General features: G+C 40.9%; 1 protein-coding gene across 2 annotated transcripts; it reads left to right on the top strand.

The window, feature by feature from the left end:
- The first annotated feature begins 1840 nt into the window (after positions 1-1840).
- On the top strand, positions 1841-13028 carry CREBL2 (cAMP responsive element binding protein like 2). 2 transcript variants are annotated; one of them, XM_027709978.2, is made up of 4 exons: positions 1841-1981; positions 9666-9863; positions 10987-11134; positions 11836-13028. In XM_027709978.2, exons 1-4 carry the CDS (start codon positions 1967-1969, stop codon positions 11907-11909), a joined length of 435 nt encoding a protein of 144 aa, XP_027565779.1. In that variant the 5' UTR covers positions 1841-1966; the 3' UTR covers positions 11910-13028. The 2 variants fall into 2 exon arrangements, with proteins under 2 accessions (XP_027565779.1, XP_027565780.1); XM_027709979.2 differs by having other exon boundaries at positions 1843-1981; positions 11863-13028.
- The last annotated feature ends 9524 nt before the right edge of the window (positions 13029-22552 follow it).

Genomic DNA, 22552 nt, shown 5'->3' with positions numbered 1-22552 from the left:
TCACAATTGTTCTTCCTGACAGACTCCCACTCAACTTGCCTGTCCGTATTCATCCAGGGGGACAGCATAACCATAGTAGGAAAGTAGACTGAAATGCCTATTTTGAGTTGTTCTGTGCTAAAATATAGAAGCTCTTAAGTGCTTAGGCAGGGAACTTGTGCTTATCCTGTTTTGAAGCTGAGAGCTCTGCTTCATAAGTGATATAAAGCAGAAGGAGTAGTGTGGGATAATCTAGTGGAAAGAAAAGATGCAGCTATAACTTTCTGGTTAAAAGGATTCTGGTCTTTCTGAATCAGCATCAGGGCTCTGTCTAATCTCCTTCCTCCACTCGTGTTGCAATAGAGGGTTGCCTAAAGTGAGCTATGTTGGCTCTTTGCCACTCAATATTTCCCTTCACCGGGGAAACCCCCAACTAACTTTTAAAGTCAGCTTTATGGTCCCAGGAGAGTGCCAAAGGCGGTATGAGGCACCTCACCACCTTCTTGAAGAATTTGAAGGCAAAGATAGGGGAGGGATCACAGGAGGCAACCTAGACAAGCTCATATTGAGCTATTCCTGCTACTTTATTAGCTGACGCCTCCTGCTCAACATACTGATCAACCCTGCTTTTTTATTACTATTATTTCAGAGGGGAGTTGCCAGAACTGATTCATTGTTTTTGGACAGGTAAATACAAAGTGAGCAAACTGCCTTGTCTTTGACAACTGAAAAGCATATAAGAGAAAAAAAGCTTCTGAAAGTTCTTTGTCTCTGCCATCTAGAAAGGCATAGCCTTCCAAGAGGAAGGTCTGTGATTCAGGGGGAAAATCCCATGACAAAGCCTTTAGCCCTAACAATTGCATGTAAGAGAGATTAAGTCATGGGAAACTCCTGTGAATAGAGTTGCATGAATAAAAAGAAACATGCAGCAACATGAAACATGCCTAGCTTCAGGTTTCACTGCCAACTTGAAACATTGACCATGTTTATGAAATTGTTCCCTGGGCTACATGTGTCTTTCGAGCAAGCAGAAGCCTAATTTCAAGGGACCTGGGGGGTAGGGCAGATGCAGGACGATGCATGGCTTGGCTTTGCATCAAGCATTCAATATTAACATTCTCTGCCATGTGTCGATAGGAAAATGAGAGGAACCCGGGTATTCTCAAAAGGGTTACAGGGACTGCTTCAGCCTTGCGGTAGCTGAGGAGCTCAGTACACCATGCAGTGTCCAGGGGGCTTGGAAGACTTCGTTCTGTCTTCAGGAACTCTTAGGGTAAAGCTAGGCAAACAATAGCAGAAAACCTAATTTGTTGTTTTGTGGTTTGGGGTTTTTTTTGTTTATCTAATGCTCAAGCCATTACACGGCTGCTCAGCTGCCGAGCCCGCGGCTCTGTAACGCTGACCACGGGCCGGTGAGGGCAGAGCTGCCGGCGGGGACACGGAGGCACTGGAGGCGATCACAGGAGCAGCAAAACTGGGGTTCGATTTAGGGCTCAGAGCTCGAGAGCCCGTGCGCAGGGTCGGACGGGCAGCCCCCCCCAGCCCCTGGTCATCGACACAGAGCCACTGAAGCGGCCGGTGAGCTGCCGCGGGACGGCGCGTTACAGAAAAAGGCCAAAAACTAACGAAACAACAAATTAAGCTGCTGCGGGGCCTCCTGGGAAATGTAGTTCCCCGCTTAGATAGGCGAGGGCCAATCACCGCTTCTCTCCCCGCTGGGCCTGCTGGGAGTTGTGGTTCTTCTCGCCCCCAGCGGAGCAGTGGCCAAAGGCGGTGGGGCCGGGCAAGACTACATTTCCCACCGCGCACCGCTCTGCCGGCGCCCTCGCGCCCGTCGGCTGTAAACAAACAGGGCGGCGAGTGATGGCGGCGGCCGCGGGGGGCCCTGAGGTGTCCTGAGCGTCGGCTGTCTGTCCGCTGGGGCTGCGGACGGGCGGGCGGCTCTGCCGGGCTCGGGCTGCGGCGCGGCGGACTCGTGGCGGCACACATGGATGACAGCAAGGTAAGGGCCTGGAGGGCCCACCTTGGAGCCGAAGCTGAGGGCAGCCGGCGAGGCTCTTGGTGCAGGGAGCCTGCTGAAATCTCCTCTCGAAGGGCTCTGGTCGCTGCAGCCGCCAGGAAGGAGGGGTTGCCCCCTTCTTTTCCTTTGCTTGCAGCTCTTGGATGCTACTTCTGGCGTTTCCGTAGAGCTCCAGACGTGAGCTAGGGGCAAGTCGAGAGACTAAAGGTTGCCCCGAGGGTTTGGTGACTCCGTTCGAGATGCCATTTTTCTTGGGAGGGCTCTTCCCATTGCAGGTTGCTGTGTCAGGATGAGGTAAGCAGTATTTACACCTCATTTTGTAGCTGCTGCGGTCTTACACCTTGAGCCATCGTGTCCTTGAAATCTCCTAAAAATTCCACTGAGTCATGCTTTCCTCCTTATTGAGGGGGTTGGCCTGCCTAATTGGAGTGTTGTCTGTGAACTGAGTGTTGTCTGTTCACTGTGAACTGTGAACTGAAAGGAATTTCCCCGTAAGAACAGAGACAACTAAATTTCATTAGTAGTGAAGTAAGCATTCTGTAGCTACCTGAACCCAAGTTCAGTGTTTTCCTTTGTCTGCATGACATAATTAATTTAGAATTGGGCTTGCATGCTGTATTGTTTTCCTTAATTCATTGTGCACTTTAATTTAGCCTTATCTGGAGAGCATTAGAAAAATGGTTCTTGTTAACATATTCCTTTAATTGGAAAGAAATAGTAAGAAAGGGAGAGGTGGAATAGCTGAACATCAGATCTAGAAAAATTTCATGTTTCAGTTCTGAAGGATGTTCTTAAATTATGCACACAAAAACATCCAAACCAAACCCAAAATATGACCTTCTTTTCTGCTGTAGACCTTACTTGAAACTAAGGCTTGTTCAGGTACTGGTCTCACTTCTTGCTGTGGTTTGAGCTATTGATTGTGTAAGGGAAAGAGTTTAGTGACGTAGCTGTTCCTTGGCAATTAATTCCTGTTAAAACAACACTTGTGCGCCTCTGAAGTATTTAAACACAGGAAAAAGGAGGAACTCTTATAGTAGTTTCAATGTTTATAGGTGAAATTACTTTGTTAGTTTGGAAGACTACATATAACTTATTATTTATTATATACATTGGGAAGCAGAGAGTTTGAACTAGGGTAAGAAATGTTTTGCATATTTTTGTTAGCTGATAGCTCTAGTTGGAAACCATTAAAATAAAGTTTTATATAGCTAACTGCAATCTTTTGTATTAATTTTGGAAGTTTTTATAGGGAATGCTCTGGCAATACTTATTTGGGTAATTAACTTTTCAGTTTATAGCTAGAAATGAGAAATAAAAAAAGGTTTTAACATCAGATCACTTTTGTTATTCCAGTGAAATTAAAAACAAGCAAACAAAAACCAAACCACCACCAAAAACCATTGGGGTTACCCTCTATTATTACAAATATTCTTGCCTTGTACGGAAAAGATAGCTTTAGTTTTTAAAAAGTTTAGATAAAATGTATTTTTCCTCAAAAATAAATTGAACTGAACCAAATGATTAGATTGAGCTTTAAGAAAAAAGTGCATTTTGGAGACAAATATATTTTAAATGTTATTTTTTAATTTAAAGTGGGATTTGGGGAGGAAAAAAATGTATAGTGCATCATTCTTAATATTAGCAGTGGAGTGTAGTAACTGATTACTTTTTTTGAAGGGGAATGAAAATTCAATGAAATGCACCCAACAGTATTTTTAAATGCCTTGTTAGTTCAACATGTGTTGGACATACAAAGGAAGGCTTAGGAAAACCTTTTGTTACCCAGTTCTGATGACAATAGACAGGTCCATTCTTCAGATTTTTGAGAGAGCAGATCTCAATCTCACCTTCTCAACTTTGAAGGGATTTGCTCTTGGTTGTTGACTTTCTTTTGCTTGTAAATAAATTGCTGCATCCTCTAAATGAAGAAGCAAATTCCTTTAATCTTGTAAAAGAGGCAGTGGCTGTTTAAAGCCAGGTCTCCAGCTCAGATTGTTTGCTCTTCATCAGGCTGGTTCCAGGGGCTTGGGCAAGGATGTTGGTCTTGAAGTCTGACTTTTTCTAAACTTCCACAAAATTGCAACGTGTGAAGTGAAAGAAAAGCCTTCACATAGGTAAGCTCAGCGTGTTTTTAGGTGTTACCCGAGTTTGAAAAAGCAAGCCCTCAGATAAACTGTTTATATGGGGCATTTACATTTATGGATTGAGCATCTGTTGATGCCTTGCTCTGGTGTTCATACAGCTTTTCCATTTTAAGGGACTGCTTGGTGTTAGAGCAGGGGAAGGTCCACTGCAAAAGGCTGCACGCAAGGAGTTGCATTGCTTTCTACAAGCCTACCTTTGAAACATCAAATACTCAGTCCTGTCTGGTCCTGAGCCATAATTATGGGGATACAGATGTCCCTTGGAGGGAAGTGTGGGAGCAAGGCAGATATGCTTCAAATAGAGAGCCTGATGAGTCTTCATCCATGAGATGTCTTATAGCAGGTGTGTGCCTGTGGCCCTTGCTGTTGTGTGTGACAAGGATCACAGAGAGAGTGATCTCCCAGGCAATCCTGAAGTCTACTCTGGGTTATGCTTTGAATGCCACAGCAGGGACTGAGAGCTAGTGTGGAGTGACTTCAGTTGTTAAGGAGGTGGGCTGCTAAGTTTTCACCCTGCAGGGCTTTTTCAGAATATGTAGATTTGCAATGTGCTGGAGAAATTTTCCACCCAGGATCATATCTGAATATAAAGCATTCTCACTGCTGCTTGCTTGGCAAAATAAAACCTGAGCAGGTTATAATTTTGTTTATAATTTTATATGAGCAATTTTAAGTCATTAGATGTTCTAAGAAGGTGCTGCTTGGCATTGCTCAGATGGCACATCTGCTCATATTTTCAATGAATGAGTAAAATGGATGAGCTTAAACCCTATAAAATAGCTAGAGCAGTTTTATTTCATTGTTGCAGTGAACTAGGAGGCTATACGTGGTAGAGTTAGCTGACATCCCTGTGTCTGTTCTGAGCTCTAACAGAGACAGGTTTAAAGAAGTGCCTGGCTTCTGTTAGTGTGAACTGGCAGAATGTGTACAGCACGTTGGTGGACATGCTTCCACGGGTGAGGTGTAGGTCCTTCCCTGGGGGAAGAGGAGGACTCTCACCTCTTGAGCAGGAAGGTGGTATCTGTTTGATTGCTGCCCTGAATCTTAATCTTGACTTCTGGGTGCCTGTGTAACACCTTATGAAAACACTTGATATTTATTCCTAGCTTATGCTTTTTTTAATAGACATTGCAGCAAAGACAGTCTTTATGCATTTGTGCAAAAAATTACATTCTTAGTGTGTTAATCACTTTGTATCATTAGGGTTTTAAGATAGATGTCTATTGACATACCAGCTTAAGACATAAAGTGTTTGCTCACTAAATAGTATCTTACATTTTTGGATCGTTATGGGAAGCATTTTGTCTGCTAGTGAAAGTTAAATCTATGTTAAGCATATAAAATGTCATGCAACGGAGGAATAACAAGCATACTTTCCAGCTGGGTTTTGTACTGCTGCTGTAAATGGTATGCTTTGAATTGGAAGATCAGAAAACTTCGTCTTTATTAGCAGACTTGTGACTAACTTAATTTGCTTTCTGATTTTGAGAAAATGTTTGCCAGTGTGAATAGATTCCTCTCCCCTCTACTGTAATGCAGCACTTAGGTTTTATTTCTTACTAATCATTTTTACAGTTTTATGTAAATTCTGTATATGGTCATCAGCTTCATGTTAAGTTAAATTCTGCACACCTGTACCTTCAACTGCTAATGCAATGAAGATTCCACTTAAGATGATTCTTTGAGCTGGATCTCAACTACTGTTTGATAGAACCGCTGATTTATTGGTGAATGAACTCCGAGCTGCTGGAAAATGCTGAACTGGTCAATGTGATCAGCATTGCTTTGACACTTCAGATAGTGTTGTTTTAATCTGCTGAATTGTTTAAAACCTGCAGATGTCACAATGAGGCCGCTTTATCAAAATCTTCGATCCGAGGGGCTCAGTTCCTCAGGGTTGTGAGTGCTAGTAACTGTATTATGTATGCATCTCCTTCCTAAGGGGGACTCTGTCATGCATTCTGGAAGTGCTTTTGTAGGTGCTGCATCCTTCTAATAAAAAAACCAAGAAATGTGAGGGATTTTCTATGTCAGGTCAGGTAATTGCAGCTATTTCCAATTCCAGGTCACATAACTTTGTGGTTGAACACTGATGGCAGATAAGAATTAGGTTATGATCTAGGTACTGTATTAAAAAGAAAATCTTAGAATCACAGAGTATGCTGAGTTGGAAAAGACCCATCAAGATCATCCAGTCCAACTCCTGGCCCTGTGCAGGACACCCCAAGAATCACACCATGTACCTTGGGGAAAGAATTATGTTTTTCCATTTTCTGAAGTCTGAGCGAAGTGAAGTGGGGCTTGGTCATACATCTAACTAATGCATGTCATTACTAATATTTCTATGTCAAATTTTATAATTGATGTTTTTCTGGGTCTTGATTGCTTATGACTCATGACTCTGTGGAAAAAACCCCAGATTCCTACTGCTGAATGCTAATAGATCACATCCCTTTATAAACTCCAGAGGAATACAAAGGGACAAAAAATGTTTGCCTGCTTGTTTCTTGGTCTGTTGCCATGTTCAACATCAACTATCACTTCTGCTTTGTCTTCTTTCTGTCACATCAGCATAGCAACTGAGTAGGCAAACATGACTTGGAAGCCAGGGGGATATGGTAATGTTGGATGGGGGCAAAGGATTTCCCAGGCCTTTTTTTCCCCAGCTGGGTTGCTTAAGGTTACAGCAGGAGCTTTTAAATATTGATAAGGGAAAAGTGATGATGATGCAGGATTTGATTAAATGGCTTACCAGACCAACTTTGCAGTGTGATGCTTAATTGTATGGTGAACTCCAGGAGCCATAAAGACAGTATGAGTTCTTTAGGGATGGTGTGAAGTCAGATTATTAGGGTCAAAACCCCAAAAGTTACAAGCCTTTTTCCTGCCATAAGAGAGCTTGTGTGCAGGATTGCTGCAGTGGTAAAAGATCTTGGAGAGAGAGCAATTAGTACACCAATCTGTAGAAAGCTCTCTGGAGTAACTAAAGGGAAAGCAATTCATTGGTAATGGTGGATCCAGGATGCATTTGCAATGTGCTAAGCAGTCTTTAACTTGCTGTATGTGAGAAACAGGGTGGTGGGAACTATTCACCTGCCCGACATTGTGGTGAAAGGGCATGGCCGTGACTGCTCCTGTGCTGGACTAAGACTCGAGTTATTTTGTTCATAGAACAGTGTGAGGTGTGCTGGGGCTCCAGCCTTAAAAGCGAGCCCACTCTACTTCTAGAAGGTCAGAACTCAGTGGCAAAGGTTTTTTAAGAGAGCTGGAGTGTACCTCTCTACAAGACCTTATCTAGCTCTTGAATTCAAAGATTTACTTTGAACTACCTTGCACTGGCACAGAAAAGCCCCAGGTGCTAAAAGTCTTCAAGAATTGAAGTACTTGGTGGAGTGAGTGGATTATTCAAACTGTATTCAGCAGTTATAGTGTAAAAGAGCTTGATTTGTTTTCTTTGCTCTTCTGAATGTATTGTATTTGTTTCATTATCATAGATGTCCATTAAGTACTTTCTGTTCCTTCATTTGCTTATGGTAGCTAGCTACTCCTGAATAAATTAGGAGAGGCAATACAGAGAGGGTAGGATTATGTTGGCATGTGATTGTTGTCTCACTTTCCAAAGAAAGAATAGGCTGAATTGTGTAGTCCTTTTTTTTCCTCTTCATTCTAGCACATCAATTCACCCTAGTGAATTGTTTTTATTACAGCCTGCTAAGTTTGTAGAACAAGTGACTTCTTTGAATATTGCAAATTATTTATTTTGTAGAATTACACAGTAAAGGTGCCTTTTTTTTATTTTGAACTCTGATATTTTGAATACTGCCTATTAGAAAAAGTCCCGTCTGTATACAGTATGGTGAAATACTAAGCAGCAGTGAAATTCTTCTATGCAGGTGTGTGTGTGTTAATTGTATTTCTCCACACCCCCTCCATTCAAACAGTGTGGTCAGAATGCAAATAAAGAGAAATCCTCACTTCAGAGGGGAGCTGGGGTGCGTGGCTGATGTAATGCTTACAGGGTGATAGTACCCAATGACCAGTGAAGTAAGCTTCAGAGCCTATTTAAAACTTTCTTGTGCCATACTCCCGTGCTAAGAGTAAAATATTTGGGTGGGGAAGCATAGAGTAAACACAGAGGAAACTATTCCTTTTTTAAAAAATTTATTTTAATTGTAGCAAGAGAAGCTTTCAGACATCTTAAAAAGGAGACACAAAGAAGAGGGGAAAATGATTGCAAAATCTGCATTCCGTAGGGCAAGAAACTAGGGAGTTCTATTTCTGGAAGGGAGATCTAAGTTAGGTACAGGGAGAGTTGAACACTGATAGGTTGCATGAGGAGACTCACACCAGGCTGTGTAATAATGTTTTGAAGACCATCATGGCCAGAGTGGTTAAGTACTGATGGAGCAGAGGCAGCAGAAGTAGGACCTGGTGTGACTGAGTAAAACTCCTCAGAAGATTCCTCTGAAAGAAACATGGCCTGAGTAAGCTCAGATGGCTAGTGAATAATTCTGACAAGCTTCATCTTTGGAGTAGGCTGAAACTGTTGATTGCAGCAGAACTAAGTTTTGGATTACATTGATTATATTTTTTTCCAAAATAAAATGTTAAACTGCATAGTATAATATTTCTAGATAATATAATTTTTCTAATATTTCTGGCAAGTACTAGAGCATGAGTTGTTGGTGATATTAAACTTGATTTCGCTACAAGTTGACTATGCCTCCTCAATGTCCCAGATACCCTCCTAGATATCTGAAATAGTGTATCTAGTTCTGGCCTCCCCTGTACAAGAGAGTAATGGAGACACTGGAGAGAGTCCAGCAAAAGGCCTTTAAGATGATGAAGAGACTGGAGCATCTCTCCTGTGAAGAAAGGCTGAAAAGGCCACGACCATCTGTCCTGGAGAGGAGAAGGCTCGGGGAATCTCATCAATGTGTACAAGTACCTGAAAGGGAGGGTATAAAGGAGGTGGAGACAGGCTTTCTTCAGTGGTACACAAGTGGGACCAGAGGCAGTGGGTACAAACTGCAACGCAGGAGGGTCCATCTGCACATAAGGAAATGTTTGGGTTTTTTTACTATGAGGATGACTGAGCACTGGCATGGGTGGCCCAGAGGGATTGTGGAGTCTCCCTTCTTGGAGATATTTAAAAGTCATCTGGACATGGTCCTGGGCAGCTAGCCCCAGCTGGCCCTGCTCGAGCTGGAGGGGTTGGTCCAGATGACCTCCAGAGGTCCTTGCCAACCTCAACCATCTTGTGGAGCTCCAAATCAGATTAGTAGCATTTACAACAGGACTGCCTAAGCACTTACTTCACTGTGAAATCATATCCCTCTCTTTTGTTTTTAATGCTGTTACTGAAAACTTCATACATCAGCATTCATATTTTCTCTGTTGCTCCAGAATCAGTGAATGTATATGCAAGATTTTATACTTGAGACACCGAGGAGTTGCAATCACGTGGTAACAGCATTACCTTTGCAGAACAGGATCTTTATTGTGCCCTTCCTTTCCAGGTAGTTGGAGGCAAGGTAAAGAAACCAGGCAAACGAGGTCGTAAACCGGCCAAAATAGATCTGAAGGCAAAACTTGAAAGAAGTCGTCAGAGTGCAAGAGAGTGCAGGGCCAGGAAGAAGCTGAGGTACCAGTACCTGGAGGAACTGGTTTCAAGCAGAGAGCGAGCCATCTGCGCTCTCAGAGAAGAGCTTGAAATGGTAAGAAACTATCATTGAACCTAATCCTCAGTATTATTTGGGACCTGTGCTCATGAACATTTTTTCTCAAAATCATGGTGACTGACAGTGGCATTTGGCTAGCCAGAAGGTATCAAAACATCAGATGCATCCAGCTGTTTGCCTTCTTCGGTGTGTAGAATATGAATTTCATGTCACAAGTTATCTGCTGGTTTTGAACAGGAAGCAAGTAAAGAAAGTGCCATTGCATTTGAGTCTGTTGTCTTTGAAATATTTGTTTGGAATAACCTTTGGCAGATGTAGAAACAGGTAGATGGTGGAAAGAGATGTGTTAATATATCAAGGGGGAACGTACACAGTGTGTCATTGCTTCTCTGTTGGGGAAGTTGATTCTTGCAGCATGCTCTCTGTATAGATGGTTGCACAGCTGTCCTGTTTTCCAGCACATGTAAGATGGGTGTCTTGGCCAAATAAACAGCATTAACCAAAGAGAATGTTTCATTTGGAAATCAGACACAGCTCCTCAGTGGTATTGAGGTGCTATTGAAATTTCACTGGGAGCTGAGGGTATTGCCTTGACCTGGCTTTAGGTTTTTTTGAGTAGGCAGGGCTAATCAGCACAAGTGAATAGGTTTAAGATCAGGTGAAAAGTCAACCAGCTGCCCACAGGTTTTTTGATGTGCTTCTGGGTTTGGCAGTGAAGACTTTAAGATGAGGGAGCTAGGAATAAGGCACATGTGCTGCAACTGCGCCTTGCACAATCAGAAAGGACCTCTTAATAGTCCATCAGCTGCACAGTCATGTGAAATATTTGTTTTTAATAGGCCATGAACTGGAACGGTATTCTTGCATGTCAGCAGCAAGAAATTGCACAAAGTGTTCCATGTTGTTTAATAATTACAGTATTCTGTCCAGTATGGCCACTGAGTAGCAGTTTATTGATTGAAACAGGATTTGCTGAGGCCAGGTATGCAACCATGGACACGTGCTTAGCTCATTAGTGCTCTGCAGTTTCATAAGAGGCTTCAGCTCAGTAAATTCAGACTTTAAATGAATATACCGGAAGGTAAAGATTAGAGCTCTGTTTTGTCTGCTAATGTGATCCTGGCATTTTGCTAATGCCTAATGTGTTTGCATATTTCAGTACAAGCAGTGGTGCATGGCAATGGACCAAGGGAAAATCCCCTCTGAAATAAAAGCCCTGCTAACTGGAGAGGAGCAAGGCAAAGCACAGCAGAACTCAACCAAACTTGCTAAGGCTGGGAAGACGGAAGCAAACAGCAGCAATCCCTGTAAGTATCCAGCCTATGCTTAATTCCTGGTTTTTTTACATCTTTTGTGGTGTAGGAGGATGGCTGTGGTGTAGGAAGAAACATAAAGATGTGCTTTTGGGCACAAATAGTTGATTGAAGCAAAGAGGTTTGTGGGTGGTACAAAGACTCTGTGTGATGTTTACATGGACAACACAGATACTACACTAGGTAGGAAGCTGGGCAGTTATTTTAAAAGAAGACTCAATCTCTGTGTTTCACTAAGGCCCGTGAAGACCTGAGACCTTAATCTTTTACAGCATTTTCTGTTTTCTTAATGCGAGGTGAATGGAGCACATAAAGCATAATTGAATTTTAAAAACTCCGTCAAAAAACCAGTATTCTGGCCGTAAGCACTCAGAAGTGAGAAATGCTGGACTTGGCGTTTCCTACGGAGTCTTCTTTCTGACTCATTTGTGCATGTCCAGGGAATGAAATAAGGTTATTCCAGGAATTGGAAGGTGAAAAGATCATGTGATATAAAGTCATATTCTTGATATGTATGTGCAAAGGGAGAGAGTTAAGATGTAGCAAAGGGCAATTCGATATCTTACTTCTTCTAATTTTGTAATATTTCATGCTACAGGCTAGATTACACTCTACTGAAATTTTTTTAAAAATAGGAATTCCTAGCTTTATGTTTGAAAGAATCAACATGAAAATCACATTTTTAACCATAACAGTCTTCCCCTGTGATGCATCACTGACAGGAGGCCAATGCAGAACCTTTCGCACTGCAGCAGAGATACCTCGGTAGCTTGCAGAAGAATGCTGTTCTGAGAAGTGGATGCATCCCCAGATGCAGGGGCAAGGATCCCAGTCCACTGTCTTCTCTTTGCTCCTCCCCACATGAAACTCTTTGATGGTGTTCCTCAGGCTGTGTGGAGTGGGGCTTTTGGGGTAGTAGGTGTTTGTGTAAGTGGAGCATTGTTCTTTCTTTCGCTACACCACCCTCCCCAAATACAGCTATGGCAGCTTTTGGGAATTTCTGTTATGAAATGGGAGCTGCTTTTATATCAGAGTCCAGAATTAGACTGGTTTTGGTTTTGGTAGTTATGTGGTTGTTAACCACTGTGGGAGTCTGGGAGGTTCTGTAAAGTAAAAGCAAGGGAAGTATCTCATAACAACTTTGCTAAAGCCTAACAGAGTACTGTAGGTTGGGGAGAAGGAAATGAATCAAAAGCTTTCAGTAAGAAGGTTTATAGTGATGTAATTTGTAACCTAAATGAAGATGTTGCTCTCAGCATCCTTCTGTAATCCAGCATGTCTTATATGTGATAGGGATTCTTCAAGAGAGGTACTAGATATATTTCCTACTTCTGCCCATACTTCTTTCACTGAATATATTTTCTACCTCCCATGCTTCTGGTAGGATAGTCAAAGCATGTCCCTGCATCTTGCTTCCAGACATTCCCTCTCACCCATTGGGCCCTGCTATCTTTCTGTAGCTCCCTACATTTTGGGCCCTAGTACTTTCCTGGACAGCAACTTAAATTGGGTTCTGCTGCATTGTCCTGGTTTCCCAGCCAAAGATAATGCCAAGAACTGGTAGCAAGGAAACCAAGTGGCATCAGTTTTATGATAAGAAAGGTAATGGCAAAACTCTCATGGGCTGATTTACTCATACTGGTTATTTACAGATAACCTACCACTTTCTTCAGACTGCTCTTTCTCCTGGATATGCTTTTTGTATTCAAAATGTATTCAAGATGTAACGTGGAGAGTGGAGCTCTCTGGATTTTCAGTGGGGGTTTGGCTTGCTTATTCTGTTCTGTTTATGGCAATGTCTTTCTCTGTATTTTATGAAATGCATGGAACATTTTTTAATCTTATGTTTTCTTCATTGTTTCACAGAATAAATATTATAATGAATGACTTTGCTAGTCTGAATGTTGCCTTCTTTTTGTTGAACTAATTGGGTCTGTTTAGCGTTACCTCAATTCAAGATGAGTTGAAAGCACTGAAAATAATTTCAGTGTACAGCACAATTGTTTTCAGAATTCCATTCTAAACACTTATATATTGAACCTTAAGGCATGATTTTAAGTTTATTCTTTAGACCCTCCAAACATGCACTTAGTTAACAATTGCTATAAGTGTTGCACAGATACAGGAAACTATTATGAAAAGTTAAGTAATACTGAAGTAGAGATGGGGAGGATATGGGGGTTCAGGTTGTGTTGTCCACGTCCTGACCCCGGTCATCCACCTCGTGTGTTTGAAGTTTGGAACTGCAGTTTGTCCTGAAAGATAGCAATAAAACCAGCATGTAAGTTTGGGGATTTTTGTCTATATTGAATGCTTGCATGTCCATTTTCTGGAGGAAGAAAAATCCTGGGCCAAATGTTCAGAACTATACTCTGTGAACCTTGTAGCTGGATTTTGTAACATGATCATACCAGAAGTGTAATGTATTACTTTGGGCTAGAGTTAGTCTTGCACAGTCTACTTTCAGATGTAAACGATGTATTGTACTTAAACATATATTTCAAATGTTATGTGTGTGCTTAAGTGTCTTTCCGAATCAGGAATGTAGAAAACATGCACGGGAGTTACGGTACGTGACAAGAACAGGTCCACTCAGCACTAGGTAATGTGACAGACTCAGCTCTGATCTTGCCAGAAATACCCTGTTTGTTTTCTTCCCTCTTTCTGTGTTTCACCAAACAAGAAGCCTCTCAGCAGAAAGTTTTGTTTTCTGAAGGAGACGGTGAGTTGGAATTTCTCATTGTGATGGGCAACAATTTTTTTCTGTTCCCCATCATGGCTTCTGCTTCTTGGCTTAATCAGCAGTTGACATTACAGGATTGTGTTTGGCAAGCCTGAGTCCAGCTCTGTGGCACAGATAAGTGCCACATCCACGTTCTAACAGTTTTTTTGTACTTCATGCAGATGGACACGAGCATGTTACAGCCTGCATCATCTTCAATGGTTTTGTTGTTTGTCCTCCATGCAAAAATATGAGACACATAGTTGCAGGCTCTAACTGTAGTTTTTCAATCTGCTCTTAGATGCTGTAGTTCATTACAAAATGTAGGATTCCTAGCAGCAATCATTAAAGTTCCATGGCTTCCATCATGTGACAGATTGTGCTGTGTTATAAATTTTTTGGCCTTAGCTGGATCTCTGGGAGCCCTTCATTTTAGAGCTTGAAGTTTAGCAGTTCCCCTTGAAAACTAACAAATGTTTGTGGTTCATGTTTGTTTGCTACTCTAATGCTTACAGTCTTCATCCACACTGATGTGGCTCCTCGAAGTGATACAACCAAGTCCTCTGACTAGGATTCTCATCTAGTACCCTAAATAATGAAGGATGGTATAGTCTTATCCTCTCCTTGTGCAAAATGGGCACAGCCTTTCTCACATTTCTGCTGCAGTTAGTGAGCACAGCTGGTTCTCTCTCACATGTACTGAAGGAAGGAAATGGGCCTGGAAATGCTTCATTTTCCTACTTCCTGTGGAAATCTAATGCTCAGCTAGAGCCATTTGCCCAGCTAAAGGTGGGTATCTCTTGGAAACTATGCAGTCTCCAGAAAAGGTTGTCTACTATTTGGTGTTTACAACACCACTAGAACTGTACAGTTAAGTATGATGAGACTGAACTCAGTTGATGATGATGGAGTAAACACTGTAAGTTACACTAATCCTTTTGGGGAATGTAACCCAAGGATGTACTAGATAGTGGCAGCTTCACAAGAAAAACATGCATTAAGTCTTCTTTTTATATGCTTCGTGCATAGAATCCTCAACAGTGAAGTGGATACATTTAATTGACTTGTCACTTCGCTGAGAATATTTTGAAATTGTGTGTAAAAAAAAAAAAAAAAAAATCAAAGTCTGCTTTCATAATCTGATAAGTGTTTGTCAAAAAATCAGTATTCTGTTAAGTGTTTTTCAAAGACTATTTTAATTTATATCAGAGGTTTGGTTTTTTTGATGTATTAGACAAATTTCAGAAGGCTTTTTCTTGTCAGCTGAAACCTGGCTAACTTTGAGAAAGTGCCTGTAACTGTTTTTTTTTTTTTTTCCTTTTTACATTTTAGGGTGAAGATTAATCTACATCAATAATGAATCTAGTTTTTCCTGGAATCCCATGAAGAGGTGGAGAAGATTTGGGATCATAGTTCCAGTTCCTACTGTCCAGGAAATTGTAATCTCTATAATTACCTATAAAATTACTGTCAATATAAGAACCAAATGTTTGAGACTAATCTCAAAATGCAGAGAAATCAGAGGCAAAGCTGAAATAAGAACTGTAGTCCTCTTCATGAGTTGCAGCATGAGTGACAGATGATCAGCTGATGTAGAAATCCCTGTTGCAGGCAAGCAAGGCAGAATACCAGTCTGTGAGTTACTGCTGTTAGTGCCATTGAGCATTAATTTCTCTGTTAATAACTGAGTTTCTTATATGACTCTGTTGTGAATTTGTGAGAGAAAACAAACTTCTAATCCACAGTAAAATCTGAGGTATCACATACAGAATAGCACATCGGGGAACTAAAATTCAGCTGATGCTGTATTTATAGAAAGTAAAGATTTGTGTGTGTAGATATATTGTGGCCTTCCAGTACCTGAAGTGAGCCTACAAGAAAGATAGAGAAAGGCTATTTACAAAGGCCTGTAGTGGCAAGACAAGAGGGAATGGCTTCAAACTGACAGAGGGCAGGTTTAGATTAGATATTAGGAAAAAATTCTTTACTGTAAAGGTGATGAGGCACTGGCACAGGTTGTCAGAGAAGTTGTGGATGCCCCATCCCTGGATGTGTTCAAGACCAGGTTGGGTGGGGCTCTGAGCAATATTTAAATTGCAACTAGAAAACGCTGTCATTGTTCAGCTAATGATTTTCGTCAGGACTTCATTATAAAAAAAAGAACCTAAACAACTGATTTTCAGTTTCTTTTTTTCCTCCATAAAAAGCATTTGGAAGGCAGAATTTTGCTTTTATAAAAAGTACAGGATTAACTCTGCTTTTTGTGTGTCTGCGTTAACTCACAACTGGCTTAATCAATGCTAGTAACATTGATTGCTGCTTCAAGCAATTCTTGTGTATGATCTCTATATGTTTGGGTGGGTATTGGTGACATTCTTAACTATGCTGCAGCTGATAGGTGTTCTGTTGATGAAATAAATTTGTGAATAAAAGACTACAAGTGGGTTATAAAATGCATTTTCATGAGACTGTATTCAGTGTGAATAGAAACAGCTTGCCATGAGGGGTGACTTGTTTCCGTGCCTTCTTTCTCATGGCAATGTAGAAAATACGTTTTGATCAAGTTTTACGGTGCTGGTGACAGCAATGCTCCATGTTCTTGTGGTAGAGCATACCAGCAGTGGCCTCCAACTTCACCATCTCCTTATGTGGTATGCTGTGAATGCCTGCTGATGTAAGAACAATTCTTTCCTACTCCATATCAAACACAGATCTGGCTGTGTTGCTAGGTCAGTGTTTTCTGTTTTGCATTTCTGGGCTTTTTCCTTCCTCTCCCCTTTGAAATCCGCTTTGCAGTATGCATTCCCTTTTTTCTACAGGAAAAGGGTATTCTGTGAATCTCCTTTCTTCACCAAGTGGCCTGGCAGCTATTTTCAAAAGCTGCCAGGGGTTCCTTTTCCAGAGGACTATATAAAAACATGAGTTACTCTGCTGTTTCTGCCTCTGCACACTGTCTGTACCACACCCACCAACTCATACTGAGTACCCTTTCTACATTTCAAGCTCTCAGTAACATCAGTGTAAATACCCCTTCTGCACTCCAAACTCTAATAATATCATCATCCTCTGTAGTTCAGGACCCTCTTGTTTCTCAGCCGAGCGCAAGCAGAGCTGGTATCAGCTCCCCCCAGAGTGTTTTTTGCTTGCTCAAGCATTTTTCTGATAAGCTGTATGATCAGGAAGAAGGCAGCAGCATTAGCAGACAGCAGTGATGTTGTTCAGTTGTAGATGCTGGGCGTGTTCTCCCAGCATGTAGATGCTGGGAAACAGTTCTGCTCCTCCCAGAGTGGTAAGTCGGCTTTAACTTGAAACACTGGGATTTAGATGACTCTGTTACTTGTATTTCTGTAAAATTCTAGGTTGCCTGACATTTTCAGCGGTGACAGTGCTTTCAAACAAAGGGAGTTTACCTTAGGTTTACACACTTGAAACAGCCTATGGAATTAGGGGTGGGGATTAATTTTAAAAATTTTGGCCCAAAGTGATTTTGTCTCATGAACATCACTGAGAAAAGGTTTCATCAAAGTAAATACAATAACAGTGTTGGTTTTCCATTTAAATCTGGGGTCCTGTCTGCGATCTTGGATAGCAAAAGGGGAAGGAGGTTTGCCTGGCTTTCTGATCAGCTGCTGACTCTTGTGACAAGTATTTGTGTAAACCTTCTCAAGGTGATGGCTCTGTCAGGGATGTATCAGTGTGAACACTCACTTCAGCGAGGTGTGTTTCTCATTACTTTATTCTTAGAGTTTCTTGCCTTCTGAAATAAAATAGTAATTTTTTATTAGTAGTAACCAATGGAACCGAAGAGGATTGCTCTGGGTATTTGAGAAGCAGCCAATTAACTACTTCCATTTTTTGAATTTACATAATGTTTTTTTTTCAGAAACCACTTAATGTTGTCATCATTTCAATCCAATGCCACATTGTAATGGAGCTGATACATGTGCTGACAGATAAAAAAGGCTGACTGACAGCCGAAGAACAATTATAAAGGTTATCTGTTTTAATCCCTCCGCCAGGGACTACTTGTGAAATGAGCACAGTTGCAGTTCTGTGAATGTATTAATAAAAGAATGTAGGCAGAATGATGAATGGCCTCTTGTGATTGCTTGCATTCACCTTGCATTTTTTTTCTGAATCATGTTCTTTGTATGAAATAAGGCATAGAAACAAAATAAATGTGCCTGTTATTAACACAGCTTTGTCTTAGTCTGTCAGAAATACTACTACCAACTGTGACTTTATCACCTGTTAACATGGATTAAAATGATTGTCTTTATTACTGTAAAACTTCTTTTCCCCTGTCTTTATTAGTGTATACCTGTTTCCAGACATCAGGGAGAATTTTATAAAGTAGCAATTTCAAGTTAATTAGAAAGGACAGAGACAAGTGCAGGGATTGTCAGCGATGCTTTTAAGTGCTAATTTCTTCCATGTGTGCCGTTTTTCTATCATGCTTGGTTTGGAGATCTACCTGGAGATAGTAAGAGTAGAATGGAGGATCAATACTGATGCACTCCAGTTTTGTTTCTCTTGTCGGCTGCTGACTGCTAGCCTTCCAAGGAGCATTGAGAGCTTTTGAGGACACAATTTTACTATAGCAAGGGGCAGGGAAGACTTGGTAGTGTTTCTCTTGCAGTGATCAAGCTACAAGAAAGAATCAACTGTGGTCGCCAGTGCTTGGCAGCAATTGCTTGTCCTGTGGGTAGTGACATGGACCCCTGCAAACTCCTGCCCTCCAAAGAAAAATGGAACTTGAGTTGCTTTTCATTAAACAATTAATCCAAGATTCCAAGCTCTCCTCCTACCTGTATACCAGCTTTGCTTTCCTATTCAAGGTTTTTTGGGACAGAACTGTCATTTTAAATTGTTATTTTAATCATTGAAGATTAAAATACTGTTGCCTTCAACAGAGAGTGTTTCTGGTATTACTGGGGCCACTGAAGCACTGTTTTCATAAGGTTGTTTTCCTTTGGCTTTGATTGGACTGCACCTATTTAGAGTCAGGGTTTTTTTCTCATCTGAAAGGCAGAAACTTCTTAAACTGCTTCAATTTAATCACTTATAACCTTACACTTAAATCATACAGAAGTGCGTAACTAGTGGTTTTTATTTTTGCACCAACATTTGGATGAAGAATGTAGTACATTTGTTTTTTTTCATCTTGTCTCATATTGTTAATATATTTGGTTGTACTCTTTTCATACACTGAAATTAGAGAAATGTTTGCATGGTAAAGTCTCATGAGAAGGGATTCTGACTGTGTCACTCTAAAGCAAGTTGATCAGTTTGTGAAGTCCCAACAGTGTGGTTTCCTTTGAGCTTGTGATCTTTGCCTTATTCTTCGTTTTCCTTTGCTCAGTATCCACTTTTCCTTCCTCTTTGACTCCCTGAGCCCTGCTATGGGTAGGAGACAGCCAGGCTGTGGCTGATCTTTAGGGACACTTGCAGTTGACTGGTGGATAAGCAGGGACACGTGCTGTCTGGCTAGTGTACTGCTCTCAGAGTACAAAAAGAGTCTCTTGCTTTCCCCTGCTAGTAGATAGGTTAGTCCACTCAGCCCTAGATTTGTTGATTGTCCAGATTGCATTGGCTTTATGACTTCCCTTTCAAACTGAGTTGGAATTGGTAAAGGGATCCATACGTTGCTGATGCAGGCTGGCTGCAAACAGAATTACATAAGCCCTGGTTCCGCAGAAAACCAGGGTGGTGATAAACAAGTCCCTAAATAAGCTTGGTGTACCCAAAAGTCTGAGAGATTCTTGGTTCTAGTTTTCCATTTTGGGTTGATTTTGACCAGAGTCCATCTAAGAGAGAAAACTTCTGTGTATTCAGAGTGGTTGAAGAGTCTGGAGATTGCTCTGTAAAGCTGAAATCAGCTGCTCGCTTACACTGGGATTTCAAAATTTACATCTCTCTTATGTTGGTGGCTGAAAAACCTTTCTTTAAGGAGTTTTATTCATGTAGGGCATGTAATAAATTTCTCAACAAAAGAAAAATCTGTGATTTTCTCAATTGGCACTTCTGAGGTTTTCTATAGAATACTTAAGCTGATGAAGTGGTTTCTGAAAAAAATATTAGCTAAAACTGAATATATGACTGATAAAAGTCTAGTCAGGTGAGCTTGAAACTCTAGTATTCATTTTTTATGACTTTGGCTTGGAAATAGGAGCACTGCTACTAATTTCTTACACAGTCTCTGCCCCTATAATATTTGGAAAACTCTTATCATGTACTATCAGTTTTAAAGGCCAGATTTTTACCAACCGAAGACTGTATATAATTAAATGAGAATATAAATTAAATGAGGATTGCAGCCTGTTTTTATGAACTTTCCTGCTGCAAGTGTACAACAGAAGGTTTGGCACTGTTCAGGTACTTCCTAAGGGACATTTGTGAATAGGATGTCCTAATCTAAATTATGCTCTGTGTTTCTTTTAAGATAGCTGGTTGTTATTTGGAGTTAAAAGAGAAATAAAGGATGTTTTTAGGGAAATTTAGAAGAAAACCATCTCCTGAGAACTGAGGTGAGAATGCTACTGGTCTTGCAATCACAAATCAATTACAGGGGAAAATATTGGATGTAAAGAACAAGTCATAGAGGGTGCTCTGTAAAGAATGAGAAACACTCTTATTTCTAGATCAACTTGGCAGGTGGGTAGTTGGGCTCTGCGAGGAGCTTTTCTCTGTACAGATCACTGTTTCTCTGTTCACCAAACAGTTTAGTGAAGAAAACTAAACTGAGGTGCCACTTCCCAGGAAGCATTCTGTGTGTTGATGAGGTTGCTGTCAATTTGCTCCTACATACATGCAGTGCAAGCTGGAACTGTGCAAGGCTAGTGGTATCATAGATCCCATGCACACATTTTGCTTATACTACAAAAGCCACTGCAACATGTACATCCTTTACACCCTTGCAACTGCACCAAATCCATGGAGAGTTTTGGTAGACCGTTGAAAGGGGTCATTTTCAGTCAAAGACATTCCTCCTATGTCCTTTCCCAAGCAAAACCTCCACGACGGCACCAAATACCTGAAATACAATACTCAAAAGTATTTCCTGGTATGATTTTTTTTTTTTTTTAGTGGAGGAAAGAGATAATGTTTCCCTTAAAGACAAATCTCCAGTGATTTGTTACCTGGATAGAAATTTCTTCTGACAGTTAACATGATCAACAAGCGGGAAGCAGTCTTTGAAGACACAACTAGGTAACTGTTTCAGAGTGTGTAAAAAGCTGGACAGCAGATCAGCTCTCACAGCAGTGCTGTGAGTTAATAAGGAAATCAGGGTACTCCTGCTGCATTTACAGCTAACTGGTAACTAATCTGAAATCTTGCTAACTCTGGATATCATTTAATTGTTTTCCTCCCTGTATTTGGATTGATACGGGAAGGGACTCTGTGAAGTCTTTATGGAAGTGGAGATAGTATAAGTCTCCAGGGCTGAAGAGAAATGCTGTGATGCCTTTGGAAATAAGATGGGTAATTACACCCATCTGTATGTGGTCTCTGCTGTCTAATTCTATGTGGCCTCAAAAAAATTCAAGTCCTTCTCCCCAAACCATGGAAACAAAAGCATCTCTTGCCTTTACTTGTCCATGCAGAGAAAAAGCTGGTGTCTGGCTGGGCATGAAACAAGAACAAATTAAATTATTTGGTGATATAATCTTTTTTTCTTTTTTGATTCCCCTGAAAATGTAGGACCAAATCGAGAGCTGGTGTAAAATGGTTGGGATGCTGAACACAAAGGAATTACTGCTGTCTTTGCCACTTAGAATTTTATCCAGGGACTAGTTTCATGAAAAAAATGAAAGAAGACTTTGTGTGTGTTAGCAGTAGTGTAGAAAAAAAGTCTGTGTTTTAGTCCAGGCTGCTCATCAGAAGGTGACATATAACAATCTTCCAGTAGGTATGTTATGTTTTACTAGATACTAGTTCAAGTAAAGCTTATGTAATTTGTAATGGTCTATTCCACAACACTTGCTAGGTTGAAGAGAGCCAATTAATAAAGACATATTAACTTACAGAACAACTTAGGGAGTTAATAACCCTTTTAGCATGTGGGTCTGGCTTTAATAAACCTCATATCTGCTTTTTGCTCTTTTAAACGAGAGGGATCTGATGTTGGAAAAGGCTGAGCACTCAGAATTTCAGCTGAAATCAATGGCGTGTGTTCAACACCTTGGAAAACCAACTCCTAAATCAATGTCAGTTAATTCTGAAGTCAAACAGATTGAGTTGAGGAGACTGAAAAAACTCAGGGGATTCTTAAGTGGGTATGTGGAAATTCTTAAGTCCGGTAATGAATGATAACCACTTTGGTATCACCTCTGGGAGGCTGGGGGAAAAATAGATAAAGTGTATTTCTCTGTTTTTCATTAGTCCCCACCCCTTCAACTGGAAGCTTTTAAAAGATGTTTAACCAAAAATCCAGTTTTCTGCTGAAATAAAAAGGGAGTGACATAATTTGACAATTTGTAATAGTAATTCCCAACTGCAAGCCACTTGTTAGCAAAAGTAAATGGCAGCGATGGAGTTTCCACTTAACATGTGTCTGCTTAATGGAAAAAAAGTTGTTCAATGTTTGGCATGTATTGTGTTCTCACACAGAAAACATTTAAAACCAAGGGGCAGATGGGCTAGAGATCCAGGAGTCCTCTCTCCTAGAGCTTCTCCTTTGCAAATGGGGC

The sequence above is a fragment of the Pipra filicauda genome, unplaced genomic scaffold (genome assembly GCF_003945595.2).
Source record: "Pipra filicauda isolate LSUMZ 115617 unplaced genomic scaffold, ASM394559v2 scaffold530_size479538_pilon, whole genome shotgun sequence".
Lineage (NCBI taxonomy): Eukaryota > Metazoa > Chordata > Aves > Passeriformes > Pipridae > Pipra > Pipra filicauda.
The sequence above is the reverse complement of the archived record's forward strand: the minus strand, read 5'-3'. Positions and strand labels throughout refer to the sequence as shown.

What these genes read in the sequence shown, in the direction of transcription:
- CREBL2 (XM_027709978.2), top strand. An exon ending in TCAGAGAAGAGCTTGAAATG is followed by an intron (nt 9,864 to 10,986) that starts GTAAGAAACTAT and finishes TGCATATTTCAG; the next exon opens with TACAAGCAGTGGTGCATGGC. An exon ending in AGCAAACAGCAGCAATCCCT is followed by an intron (nt 11,135 to 11,835) that starts GTAAGTATCCAG and finishes TAACCATAACAG; the next exon opens with TCTTCCCCTGTGATGCATCA.